Genomic DNA, 22,802 nt, shown 5'->3' on the forward strand with positions numbered 1-22,802 from the left:
ATCCAGAAACTCATCATTTTCCTCTGCTGACGAAGGGCGACATTTTCTGTACTGATGGGTCTCTCCTGCGATATGATCGGGCCTACTCCTCTCATTGCTGGACGGGATAGTTATTACTATGGATGCAAGTCTAGCCGGATGGGCAACCATCAACCAGCCCAGGGAGTGGGGTCTCCCCACCAGATTTCATGGAGGTCAGTCCACTAGAACAGAGAGCCGTATGTCTGCCCCTCAGAGAATTCAGCCACCCTGTACTGAACCAATATGTGCTTATCGCACAGACTCTGTAGCAGCATAAACTCACAAGATGAATCAGGGAGGCACCAGGTCTCGCAGCAGGATGAGGGAATCCAATTCTACTATCCTCTTGGGCATAATTCACCTAAAGCTTCGCTCGAAGCAGAATGCCCCAGTGAGGCGACCTACCAACTGCGGATTGACTAAATTCCCATTCCATAGACCCAGCAAAATGGTCACGGCACACAGTAGGCTTCCATCAGGCCACGACAAAGTCGGCCCTCCGAGTAGTGGACCTTTTTTTTTGCGTCAACAACCTACCACCACCAGAACCATTGTTTGTCACCAATTCCTCTCTCCACTAGCGGATGCAACTGACCTGCTCACTGCCCCCCTGGTTTCCTGGCCTACTGTAGGCCTTAATAGCAGAGTTGCTAGCAGAGTAATGCAAAGCTGATCTTGGAGAAAAAGCAAACGTAATCCTTATTGCTCCCTCTTGGCCAAGAGGACCGTGATTTGTGGATCCAGTTTTTCCTTCCCTCCAGGAAACTGTGGCCTCTACCTCTCTGCCCAGAACTACTCTCACAGGGCCCAGCACTCCATCCGCAACCGACCTGGCACCAACTGTATGCATGGAGGGTGAGTATGCCTTGATGAATTGGGAAGGATACACAAGGAAGGTACAATCCACCATTTTGGCATTGAGAAGACCCTGCATGAACAGGCTCTATCAAGCCTGCAGAAAACTCCCTTCCTCTATCTCCTCAAGGGTACCCAAGGCCCCATCATTCCCCCAAGGAGGCATAGGAATGGATCTGCGCCCCAACCTTTTCTGCAAATTAGTCTCCCATTGGCATCCGTCCTACAGTTGACAATCTTAGTCCTCTCTCCCTTCACTCCTCCTAAAAGGGACAACCAATCAATCTTACTCCTCCGCCTGTTCATATACTTTCACCCTGGGAATTCTACAGGTCCTAAAGGCCCGCATGCGCTACTCCTCCGAATTCTCAGTAAGGTTCCCCTAGGGATTCGGTCGTGCAAAGTACGGTTTCAGATAGCCAGATCCTTGGCATGCAGGTTTTCCGACCTGGGCGCCCTCTCAGCATGCAAGGAACCTTGCTCCTTCATTGATGAGGCCGTCATTTTACAAATGGATCCCACCTTTGTTCCTAAGCGTAACTCCATCCTCCACATTTCGAAAGAGGTTGTGTTACCATCGATTTACCTGGAGCTGAAGCATCTCAAAGGAAATGATAGTGCACACACTGACTAGAGGTTCTCAGGGCACTTCGAGATTATCTGAATCGCTCAAACCCCAGTGCAACCCAGCCGCACTCTCTCTTTGTCTGTCTTCCCTCTAAAAAGTCCTTAGGACAAAGTCTCCCTAGGTGACCCTGGCCTAAGGGATCAGAGCCACGGTCCACCTGGCATACCAAACACTCAACCTCCCGACTCCAGGGGGAAGCACGGCTCATTCAACCAGCAGGGCCAGTACTTCAGCGGCTCTTTTGGCCAATGCTCCCTCTATTTCATCATTAGACAGCCCTTGGGCATCTATCTCTCCACTAGTTTAAAAATAAATAAATAAACAAACAAATAAATAAACAAAATAAATAAATAAAAGCAAACAAACAAAAAACTATAGGGTATCATCATTCCCTTCTGCTCAAGTGGCCATGGCCCGCATGGTTCTACAGCAAGTAGTCCACTTTTCCCACCCTGTATTTTTATACGGCTTGGGTATGTCCCAGAATATTGGATGAACTCAGACAACTGTGGAAAAAGAAACATTGGTCTTACCTGTGAAGGGTTCTTTTTTGCAGTTTCTGAGTTCATCTGCCCCGCCCGCGGACTTCACTGCCATAAGGATGGGGGTACTGTAGTGGGAGGCAGTTTGCCTACTGTTTACTGCTTCCTCTTCTCTTTGCTTTCAGCCTTCCTCATTCATGTGATTTCTCCTTTTAACCAGATCTGCTCTCTCTATCTACTTAGCACTATTGAAGTTTTCATTTTATAGCTCTACAAAGACCTGGCTCTACAGTCCGGAACTGGGGTTTTCCTGGCGCCTCCTACCCAACTACCGGACATTGGGCAAAGGTTTTGGATTCTACTTCCTGTCTCCTGAGGCATGATTTGGAATACAACCCAGAATATTGGATGAACTCAGACACTACGAAAAAGAACCCTTCACAGGTAAGACCAATGTTTCTTTCTCTGATGTGCAATGTTTCACACAGTGAAAGCACATTCAAAAGCAATTGCTTCTGAAGTGCTGTTGAAGCGCATGCTTGTTGCACTTCAAGATTGCTACCTAGGAGTTTTTTCTTTGAGAAACACATAGCTCTGTAGGATGTCATTTTAAAGAGATTTCAGGTTCTGTGAGTTCACTTTCATTCATCTAATGACACTATGACATAACTTTTGGCTACAATGAAACAGTCCCTTAGAACTAATGGAACAATGCAAGGTGCTGGAACAAGAAAGGAAACCAGCATTCCAAAAGGTCTGCCTATACAGTACCTGAAAAATGGTTGCATGTTTGTTGCTATCTGTCTCTTGAACCATTCAAATATCTGCTCTGCCTGACTTCTGTGTCCTATAAGGGTTCAACTCTAATGGTACTTTGGCAGGAAAGGGGAAGTTAACTTGCTGGAAGGCATTCAGTTCAGCAAACAAAGAGAGACTCCTGTGACACTTGGAACCCAGGACACAGTGCCTGACAGTGATGTGAATAAACTGGAAGCATTCACATGTCAAGTTTATAATGTTAGCACAAAGATAACTACTGTATATTTTTAGAGTCACGATGGTGAATGTTGTCTTCAACAAGAGCTGTACTTACACCAGCAATCTTAAGGGCAAACTATCAAGCACTGCTCTGTGTGATATATAAATACCAACCCTTCCATCTTTAGTAGGGCACAGGTGGATTAATGATGGCAAACAAATTATACCTGCAGTGTGTGATATTGCATGCATTCCTGAATCAGTCTTGCAGTTGGTCAGATGCTTGTGTGTTAAGAAAAGATGCTGTCCATCCTACAAATGCTTGGCCTACAACCTACCATATATTGAGACATGTGGATACAGTGGAGATGATCTCCTTGGTGATAATGTTTCCCCAGGGTTACAGAGAAGATACTGATGATGAATATGGCAGTTGTCATGATATGAGATACAGAATTCCAAAGTTAGATTTGTTTTTTAAAAGGTCATATTGCTGTGTTTGACACGCTAAGTTTCTAGTACATATTTAATGTGTTTGAAATTGTTATATACAGTACAAGTTCTTGTGAAGTATTGTCAGCTTTATTTACTCTCGCAGTTATTTGTGGGGGAAGGAAAGGAACCCAAATACAACAAATGTCCTATTGTTACTGGCATAGAGTTGTTCATGTGCATCTAAAGGGTGGGCACAGTTGTGCCCACCCCATGCGGAGTCATGACAAGTTAATGTGGAACAGCTGTTCTTATTTATATACTCCTTCCCCCACCCCTGATAAATTCCTACAGACACCCATGGTGATGTTCTCATTTACAATAGTTCTTAAAATTGTGTTAGCAGTCTTAACATTTTCTGTGTTCTGTGTGTAAAAAGGAGGAAAAATAATCTTCAGGAATAATGAGGACATGTTTTGGATCTTATGAAATGTTATTCCAACAACACCTTAACAAAAAAAAATTGGCCCAATAATTTCTGAGATAATGAAGTTTATTAGTTATGAGATGGTGGTCATCTTGGTAAAGTCATCACAACAATGTAACACAGGTGACAGAGTGATGCCATGGATATTCTTCATCTAGGAAGGTCTTTGAATCCAATCAAACAAAGCAATCAGTATCAACTTATCTCTGTCTCAAGACAAGGCTCTTTTCCCTATGCTCAGACTACATTTTGTGAATTTTTTGTCCTTGCAGCTGCAGATTTGATGTTTCTGTTGGTGCTTGTGTCCAGAACCCTAATACAAATCCTAGAGAATGGTATGAAAGCACATGTTAGAGTAACCTTCAATAAGGTTGCTGTATATATGCCTTCATACCATGCCCTGGGACCTGTATTAGATAAGCAGGTCTGGGCACTGGTCAGGATATCAGTGAAATAAATAAAGCAGAGTACCAGTGGGAAGTCAGAGCTCACAAGTCTTGGTTATCTGCTCTTTGTTTTCTGCAGGACCCTGTTATCCTTGGGTGTTAGCTCTTTGTTTATAGTGCACTTGCATCAAAGTTGCCATTCACCAATTTCTCCTTATCCCCATCTCCCCCCCACCCACCATGAGCAGCAAGACTTCCAATCAGTGTTCCCCCTAACAGGGATTCCCAGATGTTGCTAACTATAACTCCCAGAATCCCCAGCTGAAATGGCTTTTGCTTGGGGATTCTGGGAGTTGTAGTCAACAACATCTGGGAATCCCTGTTAGAGGGAACACTGTTTCCAATATGCCTTCCAGTTCTAAAATGCTATAACTCTATATAAACCTTCTATATAACTATATGACTCCATGGTTGCTACTGGGTGAGGTGGGGTCTTGTCCTCCAGAATACCTGTCTGAAGGAGTGTCTGGGGCGATCTATTCAGTTTAGTGGATGCGGTGTGTGGTGTGATTTTTTTTAAACTTAAAGATACTAGCCCTCTGAGCATTATGCAGTTGGTTCTGCCTTTGGAAGTAGATCGGCCCCAACTAAATTAGTCACTCCACCATTCTTTCCTCCACCATGATTCATTCTCCAACCATTGTTGCTCTTATAGCTGTGACAGCATAGCTACATAGTGCAACATACTACATCACTGGAACATAATCTTATGCCTGCTTTAAGGGATTTATAAGCGGTCCTATTCCTTGAAGCCAATAACATTGGTAATCGGAATTGTAATGTTATTTAAGTATGCCACTTTTCATGCATCTACAAATCCTGTACTGGCAAGTGCCTCCAGCCCTCTGGCAAGCAGGACACCCAGCACCACACAGATCTCCTCCCTAGAGTTCTCATTTTCACTGCTGTTTTTGAGCAGGGAAGAAACAACAGGAATTATTTGTGAGCAATAGGAGAGAACTCACACTGTTTTTCCACACCCTGAGGAGCTTATCCTCCATTGTATGGGTTGTGCACTGAGCATGCTCTGAAGACAGGACCAAAATTGAACTGTAGGTGTGGCTAGCTTCCTGCCTGGAAGGCGCCAAACCCAGTTCTGGTCCTGTCTTCCTCTGACTAACAGGGCTGTGAAGGAGCTCCTGCAATCCTTCACGTTTATTCATATTTACTTTTATGTGGCTAGCTTAGTCCGTCCTTCCTTCCTTCCTTCCTTCCTTCCTTCCTTCCTTCCTTCCTTCCTTCGCATTGTTCCAGGGTCAGAAGGAAGTCGTATTAATTTTTTCTAAATGTATCTAGATTCTTTTTTTATTTCATTCAGTCTCATTGGCTTGTACTTCCATTTTATATTGCGGTTATGCAGCATTCACACGCTGGAGCCCCTCTAGAGGGCTCCCTCTCAGAGGGTACATTATCGGAGGTCAGAGGACAGCCTTGTGAAAGACCGTCTCCTTCAGGGACAACCTGACCCTGCTCTTCCTTGCCTAGCTGGGAGTGCGTTGCGCACAATCCCCCCGTTGCGCACAGCCACGCTGTGGAGGTCTCTTGAAAGGCTCTTATAAAGGCTAAAAGATAGACAAGGCATTTGGAGAAAAGCACTCAAGGTGGGAAACAAAAGAAACGCCCTGTGCTCCGATCGGCTTTTCGACTAAGCGAGTGGCTGCTTCTCTAAGCTGTATGTGAAGAGCGTACTCCACACTGCTTGCTTGCTATGGAGGAGGAACAACTGGTGCTCCCACTTGAGTCTGGGCCTCCGTTCTTGCCCTGTAAGGAGGCAGTGGTTGAAAATATAGAGCAGAATCCTACCGAGCCCCCCCCCAAGAGCCAGTTGAAACTCCTCACCAGCCCTCCAAGAACCTAGAGCTCCCTGCACAGCTGGAGCAGCTGTTGGAGGAGCCCACTAGGCTGCCACCGTGAGGACCAGTCTTTCCTTGGCAACTGCCGCCACTAGAGTGCCCGCAGTCACCATGGCTGTCGCCAACCACTCCCGTGCTGGAAGTGCAGTTAACAACTCCTGATAAGCCTGCCTCTCCTCCTCCTCGGGAGCCTATTCTCCCTCCTGTGTTGCCTGTTCAGCTGCCACCCCACCTCCCCCTGCCCTAACCACCTGGCCTTCTGTATGCTTTCCCCCCAACAGTTGCCATCAGCAAGCTCCTCAAAAGATTCCACAAAGTAGGGTTGCAACTTCTTATAGCCACCTTTTGGCCCAGGAGACCCTGGTTCTCTGATCGACATACCCTGTTGGTCAGTCCCCCCTGGCGTCTTCCTCCCTGCCTGGACCTTATTGCCCAGGGGCCCATTCTTCACTCAGAACCCCAGTCGCTCCAACTCTCCCATCTGGAAATTGAGTACAATGTAAACCTTGGAATAACCCATAAGGGTTATTCCAAGGCAGTCCAAGACACAATTCTGGCTTCCAGGCTTCTTTCTACGAATCGGATCTACCAGGCGTCCTGGGTGGCATTTTCCAGGTGGGTGCATAGAAAATGGCTTAACCCTCTATGTGCCAGGATTCCCGAGGTGCTGGCATTGCTAAAGAGGGGTCTGGACATAGGTCTCCATCCTAGCACCTTGAGACGTCATGTCTTAGTGCTCTCTTCAGTTCTCCACCTGAATTCATGGAATGTCTCATCCCTACATTGCCCACCGCTATTTCCTCCAGGGGACTACTAACTTAGTCCCTCCCACGGTTTACAGATTCCCATCCTGGAACCTGAATAAGGTGCTCGATACCCTCACCAGAGAACCATTTGAACAGTTGGCGGAAATATCTCTGAAGCTTTTCTCCCTCAAAGTGCTGTTTTTGGTTGCCATAACTTCTGCCTGTAGGATCTCAGAACTTGGGGCCCTTTCAGTCCATAAAGAACTTTGCCTTTTTCAACCTGATGCTGTTGTCCTCAAAGCTAACCCTACCTTTGTACCCAAAGCCAACTTTGCCTTTAACCACTCCCAAGATGAAGTACTTCCCTCTTTCTGCCCATCCCCGGTTCACCCCAAAGAACGTCTTTGGCATAACTTGGATGTCCGGCAAGCATTGTGCATTTACATCTGGAGGACTCAGGTGATCCGCCGTTCAAATTCCCTCTTTGTCTCTTTCCGACAGTCTTCTCTAGGTACCAAGCTCTCTAAGAATACCCTCGCTAGCTGGATCAAGTCTTGTATCTGCTTGGCCTATGAGGCCCTTAACCTGTCTGTACCAAGAGGCATCATGGCAGATTCCACTTGCATTGCTGCTGCCTTCTCTGCCAGTGCCCCCCTCACAGAAATCTGCAAGGTGGTTACATGGTCTTCTAGCACACGATTTATCAAACACTACAATATTTCCTCTTTCCACTCTCCTCATGCCGCCCTGGGTAGAACTGTTCTCCAACAAGTAGAGTAACTTGTATCTCTCTCTCCCTATTTTTTCCTTTCTAGCTTGGGTATGTCCCATACGATGGAGGATGAGCTCCTCAGGCTGTGGAAAAAGAAACATTGGCCTTATTGTGAAAGGTTCTTTTTCACAAATGAAGAGCTCATCCGACCCACCCAGCAATGCTTGTTGCTGTAATTACTACCTGGATGGCCACTCAAGGTTCAAGGTTTCCTTTCTGGAAGGTGGATCGACTTCCAGGGTCACTAGCTTTGCAGGCTTTATATTTTCCTCTACTGAACTGTGATGACTTGTGTTATTTCTTTCTTGCACTTGTTTTCTCTTTGTTGTATCCTGTACTATGAGCGCTATGGTCCCGGAACTGGGGTTTGGCACCTTCCAGGCAGGAAGCTAGCTATGCCTACAGTTCAGTGCCAGAAAAAGATCTGGTGGAGGAGAGATGATTGGTGGTGATCACAAATAATGACTGGCTAGTGAGCTAAGCCTAACTTTGTGCTAATGTTGAACATCTTGTGTGCAAGGTGTGTATTTTTTAAACTTGTAAGGAAGGACATATTTTAAGGCTAGGCCATTGTAAACTTGGGTTCTGGAATTCTAGCTGAGTATTTTTGTTTCAAAAACGTGAATGTTGGTGATTAGCAATAAACCTACAATACTGTGAGCCTTGTATTTATTGGCAGGTGTGATGTCTCCATTAGGACTGTGTGTGTTTTGAGCTTTAAAAAAACAAATCAAACTAGTACTACAATAAACTAAATCCTATACTTTAAAATCATAATTCTCAACCTGCATAAATTATACATGTGTTGAAGAGTTTAGCCAGTTTTTTCATTTTGCATAATTTTGCTAAGGAGATGTGCAGGGCACTTAAGCTGCAAATTGCTCTAAACACATTGGAAGGATAATTGCCCCTTTTTGATTTCTTTACACTTCCCCTTATTTGGCACTGATAACATATTTTTCAAGCCTTTGTAGCTCTTATAGCTTGATTTTTTCCTTTAAAAAAAGATGGGGCAGGGATTAGATTATTCTCTGGGTGCAGAATACTGTACTGGATTCAGCATGTCTGCAGTACAATCACAGAATTGCAGAATATGATTATGTATGTAATGATCATAAGTGCAGATTTGGATTTTGTAAAGTCATGATGATTATGACTTTAACTCTACCTCAGGCCTTGACAAATTTTCTTTGGATTTAGAAGCCAAACTTATTTTTCTGACAAATACCTGCTAGGGTGAGCATCAGCAGACGGGGTCATTGCCTCTTTTTCTTACTCATGGGTTTCCTGGAGGAATCTGAATAACCATTCTACACATTGTGATGCTGGATTTACAAGACCTTTGATCTGATTCAGCTGGAGTTTTATTATTAAGAGGGGGAAGAGCCCAAATCACTGATTCATTCAGTTCTGGTAGCTAAACCAAAGTACAGGAGAAAGGTTAGGGCATGGCATTAATGACTTCCTGATTTCCCTCAGTTTCAGTCAAATTCTGCCTCCTCGTTGCCTTTAAAAACAGTAGCTGGGGCAGGGGAAGGTGGCAGGATAAAAAGTAAGGGGGCACCCTTATATTCTAAGCATGGAAGGACATAGTTCAGTGTAAAGTGGCCCTCATTATTTGTGGGGATTAAGAACATAACAACAGCCCTGCTGGACCAGGCGCAAGGTACATCCAGTCCAGCATCCTGTTTTACACAGTGGCCCACTGTTCCCGCCAATTTCCATGGATAACGAAACTGCTAATAAAGACACTTTACTCCAGAGGCAGAGCCACCATTGAGCAGATGGGTTAAAAGAACCCAGGCTGCCGTCCCTCAGCGGCCATATCTGGCACCCCAGACACACACTCCATGTCTGATGTCAGATGTGGGGTGTGTGATTTAGCTCAAAAATGGGGCCATGCAGCCCCATTTTTGAGCTAAAAATTGACCAGCACTGTCTTTGCAGTGCAACCGGAGCAACTCTCTTTGCCTTTTAAAGGCAGGAAGAGCCGCTCTGGCCAATTTAACTCCTAAACATGGCAGCGTGGCCCTGTTTGGGAGCTAAACCTGACGTCAGATGCAGGGGCGGGGCTATGGCCGCCACTGGCCTCCCTCTGCCCCTGCTTAACTCCATGGGGATTGGGGTAGGATTGCTATATTCTGGCTCTCCAAATCTGGGCATCCTAATTTGCATATTATGTTAATAATAATAATAATAATAATAATTATTATTATTATTATTATTATTATTATTTCAATTTCTACACCGCCCTTCCAAAAATAGCTCAGGTTTACAAAGAGAAACAATAAATAAATAAGATGGCTTCCTGTCCCCAAAGGGCTCACATTCTAAAACTAAACATAAGACAGACACCAGCAACAGTCACTGGTGGTTGGCACCCTCGCTCTGGGCCACCCCAGCACCCCCCAAGTGCAGTTATGGGGCTGCTGAAACCTCCATTCTTTCCTATGGAGAAAAACCTTAAAGCCACTTGTGGGGTGCTGGGGTAGCCCAGAGTGAGTGGTGGTCTAGTGCAAAGAGGGTGCCAACCACCCCCATGGGTTGCTAACCCATGGGGTACTGGGTTTTGTTGTTTCTGAAGTGTTCTGAGTGTAGATTCTTTGGTAACATATAAGATTTTCAATGACAAACCATGAATCCACTCTCATCTGCTAACCTTAAAGACACATAAACTTCAAAAATCATTTAAAAACCAGCCCTTTGCTCAATTAAATCAGCCCTTTGCCCCATTCCTTTCAAATAATTCTGATAGCTTCCTTGCCAACCTTGGGAACTACCACCCACCACACTCCACTCTAGGATACCCCTTTCTCCCCGACGTGAAGCTATACATTTGCTGCCATCCTCATTATTCTCTGAGGAATTCCAAAATAATTTTAAAATTCACCAATAATCAGAGGAGTGTCCAATTGCCTTGGAACTTTGTGGATAGTAGGCACCCCTGGTTGTCTACCACCCACCCCACTTTTGTGCCCCTAGGTGCTCCATAATAGGGGATATGGGCTGGTTCTGGTCCCATTATACACTATGAAAAAAATAAAAATATTTCAAATATTCTTAAAAAATCATAGGGGTGTCCAGTTGCTTCAGGGTTTGCATGGTTGTTGGCACCAATGGGTGCTCCACAATAAGGAATAATGGGCTGGTTCAAGTCCCATTATACCCTATGAGAAAAAAATAAAAAGAATTTTCAAAAATTCATAAAATATTGTACGAGTGTCCGATTTCTTTGGGGTTTGGGTGGCAGGTACCCCTGGGTGTCAGCTACCATCCTACCAATTTTTGGATGTCCGAACCAGTTCGAACCGGTTCAAATCGAACCTTCGAACCACCCTGGTTCAAATTCGAACCGGTTTGAATTCGAACCGGTTTGCACATCCCTAGTCAGTGTAGCAACTGCCTCCAAACCCAGACAATGCACTTTTCCTTTCCCTGTGCTCCAAGCCACTGCTGTCATCTGCCAGCTTCCCTGTTGTTGTCTTCTCCTCCCCACAGAAGAGAAAATGGTGAAGCTGGCTGGTTGCAATAGTGCGGAGTGTGGGGAAAGTAAAGAGAAAGAAGAAGAGTGGCAAGGAGGCTGTTGGTGGCCCTGCAGGGGTGTTATTGACTCTTTTTGCTGCTAGGGGGCAGACAGCCCTGGCTCTAGACACCAGGATGAAAAGTGTAGGCACAATAGAGAGTTGCTACCCAGGATTTGCCCTGCTCTATCTTGTAATGGAGTTTTTTGTTTAACATTAGGCATGTTCTTGTACTGTTTTGATAGCAAGAGGGATTGAGGCTCTTCTTTTTTTCTTTGATTCTATTATTCACGATTTGCTGTTTGGGGAGCGAGAATCAGAGGGAAGTCTTGAGCAGCTCCTGTTTGTTAGTAGATCAGTTATGACTTACAGCCCAGTCCTAAATACTTATACTTGAAATTAATTCCCACTGAAATTCAGTGAAACTTGTTTCCTTGTTAATGCACAGCTCTAAATATCAAGAATTGATTCATGAGTAGTTTTTGTACATGCATAACCAAAATGTATTCCATATTGGATCAGAATACAGTAGTCCTATTATGTATTTAACCTATCTGTGAACAGTTTTATTAAAAGCAGCATAGGAGAGAATATTTTTTAATTTTTGTTCTTTATTTTCACAGGAACACTTAGTCGGTCTGGATGAGCCAGTTTTGGAAATTGGGCACCAGGCTCTGCTTAGACAAGAGCAAGCAAAAATCATTCGGTTCGAGAGGCAAGCGGAAGAATTCCTCCATGCAGTCTTTTATCGTAAAGGTTGGTCTCAGTGAAAGAATGACATGATTATCTGGATTAGTTTGCTTGCCTTTTAAAAATACTTTCTTCATCATAAAAATGTGGTGTTTCCATAATATATCTTCAGGATTTTAGTCCTACTTGTGATACACTTGTAAAAGTATAGAGGTGTTTTTATAAATGTACCTATCTGAATTTTCAGGAGATGCAAACAGTTATCTGTCACCATTTTATTATCAAATACATTGCAAAAAGTGTGCTATAGAACCATAGACATAGAAGGATATGTCCAGAGGCCATCTAGCCCAACTCTGTAGTTAGGAAAGGATTAGGCATGCTTAACTCTTTGCAATTGTGACCCATGGAATCTACTTCAGCTTAATGGCTTCCAGGGCAGACTTTTTGTAAAGTTCTGTTGGTAATATGTCCCATTCTTAACTTTTCTGTTGTGAAAAGTCAATATTTACATATTTTTACATCAACTAAAGTAATTTCTTTCTGCCTCAGGTGGTTGTGAAATTGCCTTCCTTGTACTCTTTTGAAGAAAATGCTGTACAGTCAGAAATGCTTCAGGCATAGGGCATCTTGTCTAAGGGAGGGTAGAACCAGGTAGTCCCCAAAGCTCTTTCTAGCTCCAACATTCAGATGCTATTCCTCCAGTTTTTCAGGTAGCCCAAGTCAGCCAACGTCATTCAGCAGAACTGGATTACTCTGGACAGGATGAAGTATATAGTAGTCAACAGTATCAAGGTGCTTCCAGGACCCTGGCTTGTTAAATTTCTTGGCATAAGTCTCTTTAGGGCTCAGCTTAGGACAAATCAATTCTTTCCTCTGCTCCCCATGTCTTTGCACCACTAGGCAACACTATTAGAACTTGTTGCCTGGTCTGGAGGCTTGTAAGGCCTTGTGGCTTAGGCATTGTGCTAGAGTTGAGAAGATACACTAGACCATTTTCCAAGGTTTTCCTTGTTTCTGACTGCTATAAGTGATTGTTGGTCACTTGCAACTGTTACCTCTAGACCGAGAGACTCCAGCGCTGGGGTCATTTTCTTTTCTTTTTAAAAAAAAAATACTACTAGCTTTTTTGCTTTTTGTTCTATAGCTTTGACGAATGGCACAAGTCCCTTCCTGCTTGTTTCTTCCTTCATATGCCATTACATGAGAATACAGTGTTAACATAGTAACTTAAAACCTGATAAATATTACTCAAAAGCTAGCTTTGGGCTTGCTGTTTTAAATCTACAATTGACATTCTGGAATTTTGATGCTGTTCCAGTGGGCATTGGTGTTTTGTTTCTTAAATGCTGGTCCTCATGAGTTTTTGTACAGCTAGGTGCATCAAAATTGTTGATTTCTTTGTTTGAAGAACATTGAACTTTATATTTCCTTGCTCCAATATTCCGTTCCCTTTAGCAACTTTTAGCAAGAATTATTGCTATGTATTTAGAAATACACCATATATTTCTTAGGGCAGGGTAGAGTTGGTCAGGGTGCATTCTTCGGGATTTAAATACTTTGTGCATAATCAATGCATATGTTTGCTTGTTTGCTGTTCTAGACTACATTTTGTATCAGTTTCCTGCTTTGTGTAATCTTGGTGTCTGTCATATTTTCTCACTTCCTTAATTCATGTCTAAAAATCTAGGTGAAGGCAAACCTGTGAGAAATGCTTGATATTTTGTGTACTAAGTAAAACAAAACATTTCTGGGCTACAGAGATACATTACACATTGAGATAATTGCTTTATGTTTGAAAGTAATATGCTGACATAAGCTTGAAATGTGGTTATGATTTTAAAAATTGTGTTCAAGAAGGAATAATAGTATGATGCAGATAGTGGTTTGTCCAGTACACTCTTAGGTTGAATACAAGAGACAAGAAAAATAAAAGGTTTATGTATAATTGCTCAGAAAATCATAACACATGCTGCTCCCTCACCCCCGAAATATTGAATCAAGACAGCTGTAGTTAAAGTTGTGCCTAAATAATCATCTGACATCCAGAGTAAGGATGCATTGGTGCTACAGGGCAGAGATAATTTTTTGTTTATCTCCTCTTCCCTCTGGAGCCCACTGTGCCTCCTAACTATATGTCCCTGAAGGTCACATGACCATCCCAAAGGGGAGTGTCAAAAATTACCTCTCTCCTGTAGTGCCAATGCAGTGTTAGTCTGGATGTTGGCCATCGGGAATAATTCTGCACTAACATCTTGATTAACTGTACTCTTCAAATAAGACCCCTAGGTTTATTGGGACCTCTTACATGGGCTGAAAATAGATGGTTAAAGCTGAGACAGAGTTACTTGAAAACTAATTTTATTGGACTCAGTGGGATTTTCTACTGAGTAAAAGTGATTAAGATTGGGCTGCAAAACTGCAGCATGTACCGTTAATAAGTTGTTACCTAGCCAAAGTAAAATTTAGAGAGAAGTCTGTTCTTCATCGATAAAGTTCTGTTTCTTCTGTGTGGATGTTTGGGCTGCTACCATTGTTCAGAATGGTGTTTGCTTTAACAGTCATGTTCATTGTTGCATAAACTCAGAAGAATGAGCTCCTCTGTGTTAACGTTCTAAATAAGTTGAATAATTTGTTTAAATCTCTGGTCTCTTAACTTGTGTACAGTTACTAGCAGTTCAAAATCTAAACCAAACTTGCTGCATAGCTTGTTTTGGGGGGTCATCATTCATTTTATACAGTCTCTGGAAGCGTTTATTATTGATTGATTTGATTTGATTTGATTTGATTTGATTTGATTTGTATACCGCCCTTCCAAAATGGCTCAGGGCGGTTTACACTTAAAACAAATCACTAAAACAGTAAAGAGCTAAAATAAATTAAAAACAATATAACAATTTAAAAACATTTAAAAACAAGATTAAAAAATTACAGTGATTAAAATCCCAAAATCAGGTTTTTAATTTTAAAATAAACCAGATATTAAAACCCCCAAAATTTAGGAAGCTGAGAAAGCTTGGGTAAAAAGATGGGTTTTCAGGTGTTTTTTGAAAATTGCCAGAGATTTAATTGTACCATTTAGCTGAAGCAAAGTCCATCTAATTCCTGGTGTTTCAGTGGAAGAAAGTAAGCATGTGTTTAAAATCCACACTGCTAATTCACTGCTTAATTTTAGAAAAATAGGAAAGACCAACTTTATTGTCTGACTTTTAGTACTCCTAATGGAGACTGTTTGAATACTGCTTGTTTTATATGCTGCTGTTTTTCTTATTTGGTCTTTTATTCTCTCCCCCCCCCGTTTGTTGTACATCACCTTAAGCCCTTTATTGTGAAGTAGTGATTTTATAAAAGGTAAAAGTAAAATATTTATTTCCCACTGAAATAAATGGGATTGTGAAATGCTTTGGTTTGGTTTGATTGTATCCTAGACCTGGCTTTGGTGCAGTAACACCCATGAATGATGCTAGTGGTGGGGTGGATTGGTGCGAGGAGATGGATTAGTAATAATAATAGCATTTACAGAGCACATTTCTAGAGTGCAAAGCACTGCATATGCGTTGGGTCAGGGTTTGTTGTAACATCCTTAAAAGTGAGCAAGTTTTATCCCCATATTTCTCTCATCATCACTCCCCTCTCCTCATTAGAATTATGATAAATAAAATATTTCTGATGCTGAGAGTGGAATGATGCTGAGAGAGTGTGGTTTGCCCAAGGCCACCTAGTGAGTTCCTGGTTGAAATTAGATTTGAATAGGGCATCATCTAGCCCGGACACTTAAGCTCTATGCCAGTAGCTCCCAACTGGGGGCCTCCAGATGTTGCTGAACTACAACTCCTATCAGCCCCAGCTACAATTTATTGTGTTTGGGGATGATGGGAGTTGTAGTTCAGCAACATCTGGTGGACCCCAGGTTGAGAACCACTGCTCTGTGCTATACCAGCAGAGTATTGCAGACCTAGAATTCCATTAACTTTAGGTCTCATTGGCCTTCTTTTGGCAAAGTACAAACAATTATTCTCTTTTGTATAGAGAAACCTCTGACACATTTATTTTAATTTATTCCCTCAGTGTTTCATCATCAAATAGTGTTATTTTTAAAATTGTTTATTAGAAATGAAATACAGTGATCTTGAGCTGGTGCAGATGTAAAAGCAGGCTTCTCTTAATTGCAATTAAGGGAGGGAGCTGTGGAAAGGGAGTGTGCAACATCATCATCTATTAAGAGATCCTGGTTTTTGCATCTGTGTCAACTCAGACTCTGAGCTTACATGCCAAACTATTGGAACTTGACCCCCAAAAAGGTGAATATGTGAAGTTGAACAACTTGCTTTAAAAGTTGCTTTGTGTATAACTTCCCTTAAATGTTCTACCATTTAGACAGTCCCAGGGTCTCTGACCCCAGCATTCCCTTAGTGGCCCGCGAGATCATGCAGCGGATGATCCGACAGTTTGCTGCTGAATATACCTCAAAAACTAGCTCTACTCAGGATTCCAGCTCGCCCAATAGCACAAAGAACCAAAGCCTGCTGAAAGCATCTCTGGTCACCTCATCCCCTGTGGGTGCAACGGCTCAGAATCCTGTGCTCAGCAAACTTCTCATGGCTGACCAGGACTCGCCCTTGGACCTCACTGTCAGAAAGTCTCAGTTGGATTCTAGCGAACAAGGTATGCTTGCCATGCTTCTGTTTTTTTTTGTTTAAAGTATCTTGCAACCATTTGTAATATGCTAGCTATCAACAATGAAGTGAATAGCAGAGTGGAAACGAGATGGGCATGAATGTGTTGGTAGCGAGTTAAGGAGTGAAGGAAAAATGTGCTGAAGATATGTGAAACTGAATAATTATGTGCCTGCCTTTATTGAATATTTTCCAGATGGACTCTGGGACTGTCAAAAAGGGAATATACTACTTGGAAAATTCAATAATGTTCCATTCCTGGGTCTGATATTGTACTACGAGATTCCGTGTAGTGAATTGTGGTCCCAGTTGTACCTGGGGAGTATATTGGAAATATACAGTTCAGTAGAATACCAGTGATTGGAAACAGAATATCCAGATTGTCTTAGCTACAGCTATCTTGGTAAACTCATATTTGTGTACTTCAAGTGAAGTCCTTAGTTACTGTACTGGCTCTCCTGTTTCTGTATTTGGTCTTGTAGATGAGGTATATTGAGGGTCAGATTGCAGGTTATGTTAAATGTGGTGTTTTTTGCATTCGCTCTCCCTTTTCCTCCCCCCCTTTCTCCTTGCACCCAAATATCAACTGTGGGGTGGATCAGGATTGATACTGTGCCAGGAGGATGGGGGCAGATGATTCTTTGCTTCTGCTGTACTCGCCCGACTTGGATCACCTCTCCCCACCCAAGCAGCATAGGAAGCTGCCATATACTGAGTCAGACCATTGGTCCATATAGCTCAGTATTGTCTACACAGATTGGCAGTGGCTTCTCCAAGGTTGCAGGCAGGAATCTCTCTCAGCCCTATCTTGGAGATGCCAGGGAGGGAACTTGGAACCTTCTGCTCTTCCCATAGCAGCTGAATCCCCTAAAGGGAATATCTCACAGTGCTCACACATCAAGTCTCCCATTCATATGCAACCAGGGCAGACACTGCTTAGCTAGGAGGACACAAGACCAGCTCAATGGAGAGGGGAGAAGATTCAGACTGGGGCAGTGGCAAGGGGAAAGAGTTGTATCCTCTCTCGCCTATGGCCGCTGTTTGGAAGGGAGAAGCACGCAAGTGCCAATAGCATGTGTAACGTATTGTGTCGTTTGACCTTTGGTGTTTTCTGGTGCAGGGCTATTGCCAGAGGACCACAAGTTTTGACTTGCCTTGGAAACTAGCCATTATCTATAGTAGTCCTGGCATTTGCTCTTGTCCTGGGCCTTCTGACATGCACAAAGTTGTTGAGGAAGGGGAAGAATCTCATTATTAACAGCATGCTGAGCTTTGGAGACACTTGAAAGCAGTTAGACTTCTTGTTGCTTTCAGGTGATTCCAACGTTCTTCAGGAGGTCAGGAAAAAGATCTTGCCTTTCTTTTAAATTTTAGGCTTAAGTGAAGGATGGGGTATGAACTCTAACATTCTAGGCACTGAAGCTTCATATGTGTTCTGTAGCAGATTCCTGCAGGGGGCTGGACTAGAAGACTGCTGAAGTCACTTTCATCTTTAAAATTCTATTATTTTATGTCAGGGAATAGACCCTGTTTTTCTTGCATGTTCCAAAAGCAGTTGTGGCTTTGTCCCTGACCTGGTGACACTTGGGAGCAGGTAGACTGTATTCTAACTTGTCTATCACTTTGTGCTGGATTAGCAGGTAGCTGCCAGACTGTAAAACCACTTGTGGCTACTTTTGTGGACTGTTGGCTGTAGTGCTTATGTTAAAACAAAACCTTGGTGTCTGTCAGGTGCTTTTGAAAGAGCAAATGATGCGGGAACATTTTGTGTATCTTTTCCTGGAAGTGAGTAAATATTATGTGCTGTCCCCCACCCTGCCCAAATTTAGAGCAGATTGAATTTTGACCTTCATTGTACACAAGAATATATGTTGATTTGAATGCATTCCATTTAGAGCTGAAAGATACTCATGAGCTGCCTAGACCAACCCCCTGTCCTAATGATGGATTATTTTATATATCAGTTTAGGAACATAGGAAGCTGCCATATAATGAGTCAGGCCATTGGTCTGTCTAGCTCAGTATTGTCTGCACAGACTGGCAGTGGCTTCTCCAAGTCTACAGACAGGGGCCTCACTCAGCCCTATCTTGGAGATGCCAGGGAGGGAACTTGGAAGCTTCTTCATCCAAGCATGTAGGTGCTCTTCCCAGAGCAGCCCCATCCCTAAGGAGAATGTCTTACAGTGTGCACATGTCATCTCCCATTCAAATGCAAGCCAGGGCAGACCCTGCTTTGCAGAGAGGACAATTCATGTTTGCGACCACAAGACCAGCTCCCCTCCCCTAAAAATGTGATCACAATTGGAACATAGGAAGCTGCCTTATACTGAGTCAGACCATTGGTCCATCTAGCTCAGTATTGTCTGTACAGACTGGCAGTGACTTCTCCAAGATTGCAGGTGGGAGTCTCTCTCAGCCCTATTTGGAGACGTCAGGGAGGGAACTTGGAACTCTGTAAGCAAACAGGCAGGTGCTCTTTCCAGAGTGGCCCCATCACCTAAGGGGAATACCTTACAGTGCTCACATGTAGTTTCCCATTCAAATGCAAACTATGGTGGACCCTGCTTAGCAAAGGGGACAATTAATGCTTGCTACCGCAAGACCAGCTCTCCTCCCATTAACCTTATTAATTTAATTCCATATTTTATATTGTATCTTATTCTGTGTTATATCTAGTTTATTAATGTTGTAAACCACCCTGAGCAGTAGTGCACTGAAGGGGTGGGGTATACATTTTTTAATAACAAAAAGTCATAATCCTTCTGCATAGGACTTGCATTGCCTATGTGTTTTATTTATCGAGTATTTTATACTTGCCTAGGGAGCAAGAGGTTGCCAGTTGGAAACCCTGCTGAGATGGGAAACACCTATATCGGGCAGCAGCAATATAGGAAGATGCTGAAAGGCATCATCTCATAGAGCACAGGAGATTAGGGGTGTGCATGGACCATGCAAAAGGCCTCTGGACTGGTCCGGAATTCGGGCGGTCTGGCGGGGGGCAGGGAGTGTGGCTTTAAGGGTGGGGGGTAGTACTTACACACACACCCCGCCGCTCTTCCCCCTCCGGCGCGTGTGCCGCAATGGACACATGCGTGGCGCCAGCTTTTACTGCTTGTAAACTTGGAAGACGACGACGGGGGCAGGGGCAGCAGGGAGGAACTCTGCTGCCCCAAAAATGTTTTGGAAAAGTCCAGCACCAGAAGGGGAAGAGCGGCGGGTGGTGGTGGTGGTGAAGTACTACCCCCCCGCCCTTAAAGCCACACTCCCCCCAGTGCTTGACCACGCCTCCGTGGTTCCATGCACAGCCCTACAGGAGATGGCAGTGGTAAGCCCCTTCTGTATTCTACCAAAGAAAACCACATGGCTTTGTAGTCACCAGGAGTTGACACTGATTTGACGGCACAACTTTATACTTTGCTTTTTGACCTTCAGAATGGCCCCCATAGCAGCTAACAATAAATTAAAATGTTTTTAGTTGATTGTAGTTGAGTTTTCGAACTCAGGAGTACTGTGTAACCTGAAAGCTCATATAGTGAATTATGAACACTGTTAAGCCAAACTCTGTGGAACTACCACTTCCCCTACCCCACCTCATAGTGCAAGCCTATCTTCATCTGAGCAGAGACTTAGCAGCTTAAACATTATTCCATGATTATTTTAGCTGTGTAGTTACAAGTCCAACATGTTCATATTTTGAAATACCTAAAAGACAGAGCAAGCATAATGTTAACTAAGCAGTGTTTTTCAGGTGGGACAGACAAGAAAAGAATATGTCCCTTGAGAAGCCAGACAAGATGTCAGCCAGGAAATAGGAAGCTGCCATATTGGTCCATGTAGCTCACTGTTGTCTACATGGACTGACAATAGCTTCTCCGAGGTTGCAGGCAGGAGTCTCTCTCAGCTCTGTCTGGAGATGCCAGGGAGGGAGTTTGGAAGCTTCTGCATGCAGGTGCTATGGCCCCATCCCCTATGGGAAATATCTTACAGTGCTCATACATGTTGTCTCCCATTCAAGTGCAAACCAGGGCAGACCCTGCTTAGCAAAGGGGACCATTCATGCTTGCTACCACAAGACCAACTCTCCTCCTGACCAGGACCCACCTCAGTTTTCACTGCTTTTTTTAATTGCTTCAATTTCCCAACACAAAGGATTTTATATACAATAACAGATCTCTGCCATCTGGAATGCTGGCTGAAAAGGGGCTTAGTTCCCATTCAGTGTAAGAGTTATCTGTTGTGCATGATCTCAAGCCAAAGCTCTGGACTTCCTTGTCTTCTTTCAAGTGGCAAGTACAGATAGAAGAACCAGAGGTCCTCAAGAGGGGCTAAGTGGGCTGCCTGTCATGGCCCTACGCTACATCCACCAAACCTTAAACAAGATCTGCAGGGTGGTGCTGAACTCAACTGGGCTGGGCACAGCTGCACATCCCTCTGCAAGGCACCACACAGCCCTCCCTCCCAGGAACCTTCGCATGCCTCCTCCCACAGTCCTGCACTTTGACTTTCTAGATAAGGTGGAATATAACTTAAAGATATCTGCTGAATAATTCTTAAAGTTAAGTATTTTAAAGTTATCACTTCTTGCCCTGTCTTTAGTAGGAAGGCTGAAAGACTACTTTCTCTTTTCATTCAAGTATATCTATTTAAATATTAGAAAATGTAACACATTTCCTCACTCCCATTACTAGGCTCTAATCTAGGCAAAAGATAATCACTTCCTTCAGCATTTCCTTATATGACTGCCTAGAGAGAGTTCTTAGACATACAGCTGTTCCCCAGATCCTTTCCAGGTGGTCAATATCTTTTTGAGATTTAGAATGCAGAACTTTAGATATTTGAAATGAGGCCCTGTCAGTGCTCAGTAGAATAATACTTAAGTCCTGGGTAAAGGAGGTGGTGTTGAATGTATTAAAAAACAGAGTTGACCTTTGGTGTTGCAAGGTGACATTGTTGAGTTATGTTCCATTAGTCATCATCTATTAAACCCTAAATCCTTTTAGGCTTGTATAGCTCATTTCCCACTATATGCTTTTGTGTTTTTATTTATTTATTTATTTATTTGATTGATTGATTGATTTGATTTATATACCGCCCTTCCAAAATGGCTCAGGGCGGTTGATTCCATTTGTGTAATAATTCACTTAGGTTCTTCTCCTGATTTGAATGAAAAGTGATAAAGGAATGTTAATTCTGTGCACTAGAAATTGTCCTTGTTAGAAAAATGTGGGTCTTTTAATTGGTTCTCTAGTAGAACTTGAAGAATTTAATCGGGCAGGATATAAGAAGATCTTGTCCCCTTTCCCTCTTAATAAAAGGGACCTTTTAAGAACAATTTTGGACCCTTAAGTTATAGAAATGTACACCCAGATGTGAAGTATTTTTTGCCTATTAAAGAAGTTTGATGCCCTTGGGATTTAAATAGCTTGAGTAATTACAAATGTAGTCTGGCGTCATGAACTGTTGACACTTGGAGATTTACTTTTTCTATTTGTGTGAGTGTTCTTTAGACCTCTTCATTATGATTTATGAATGTACAGTCAGCAGCCTCCTTGCACAGCCTACACTATTAATGTATTTTTATTAAGAGACTTAGAACAGTTCAAAATCAGTCTTGGTAGATAAGATAACTTAGAAATTTTAGATGCACCATAGACTTCTGGATAAGTTTTTCTAGTAAAGTTGGTCTGAATGTTGCTTGTCATAGCTATAGTTTTGTGTTGTGCTAGAGAAGGAGAATCAGAATCATTGAGGTGTGTGGTTGCTGGTTAATATAACATACTGAGTTGCTATGTGACTGGAAGTTAAGCTATGTTGGGAATGGCATTGGATCCTTTGAGGGATTCAGTTTTATTTATTTGGCACTTCTCTGTACTGCCAAAAACTTTCATCTCATGGTGGTTTACAAAAATTGAATTTTTGCTATGTGTTTCATATGCGAATCTACTCTGCTTACTGTATGTGAGCATTTATGAACATGAATTTTCACAATTCATGTTCCCTTCACAGAGGGAAGGAGGGAAAATATTGACAAATTGCTGTGGTCATGACGTTTTCTCTTTGCCACTGTCTTTTTCTCACTGGCTACCTTTTAAGAGTTGTTAGTAATAACAGACAACTGGGCATCTACCAAAATTGTGCAGCTTCTAAGAATGTTTATACTTAACATGTGGTTTCCTGGGAGATGGCAGTGGTCTTTTGCTTAGAGAAAATGGCTC

General features: G+C 43.0%; 2 protein-coding genes across 2 annotated transcripts in view; both read left to right on the top strand.

The window, feature by feature from the left end:
- LCOR (ligand dependent nuclear receptor corepressor) overlaps positions 1–22,802 on the top strand; it is a 94,032-nt gene that overhangs the window by 66,347 nt on the left and 4,883 nt on the right. The window contains exons 5-6 of the mRNA XM_053310012.1: positions 11,845–11,977; positions 16,289–16,576. Coding sequence (XP_053165987.1) covers positions 16,339–16,576 — 238 coding nt within the window. The 5' untranslated portion in view covers positions 11,845–11,977; positions 16,289–16,338. The remainder of the gene's footprint in view (positions 1–11,844; positions 11,978–16,288; positions 16,577–22,802) is intronic.
- LOC128350988 (uncharacterized) overlaps positions 16,867–22,802 on the top strand; it is a 67,252-nt gene continuing 61,316 nt past the window's right edge. Inside the window, exon 1 of the mRNA XM_053310006.1 lies at positions 16,867–16,990. The gene's annotated coding sequence lies outside the window, so the exon portion shown is untranslated. The remainder of the gene's footprint in view (positions 16,991–22,802) is intronic.

The sequence above is a fragment of the Hemicordylus capensis genome, chromosome 3 (genome assembly GCF_027244095.1).
Source record: "Hemicordylus capensis ecotype Gifberg chromosome 3, rHemCap1.1.pri, whole genome shotgun sequence".
Lineage (NCBI taxonomy): Eukaryota > Metazoa > Chordata > Lepidosauria > Squamata > Cordylidae > Hemicordylus > Hemicordylus capensis.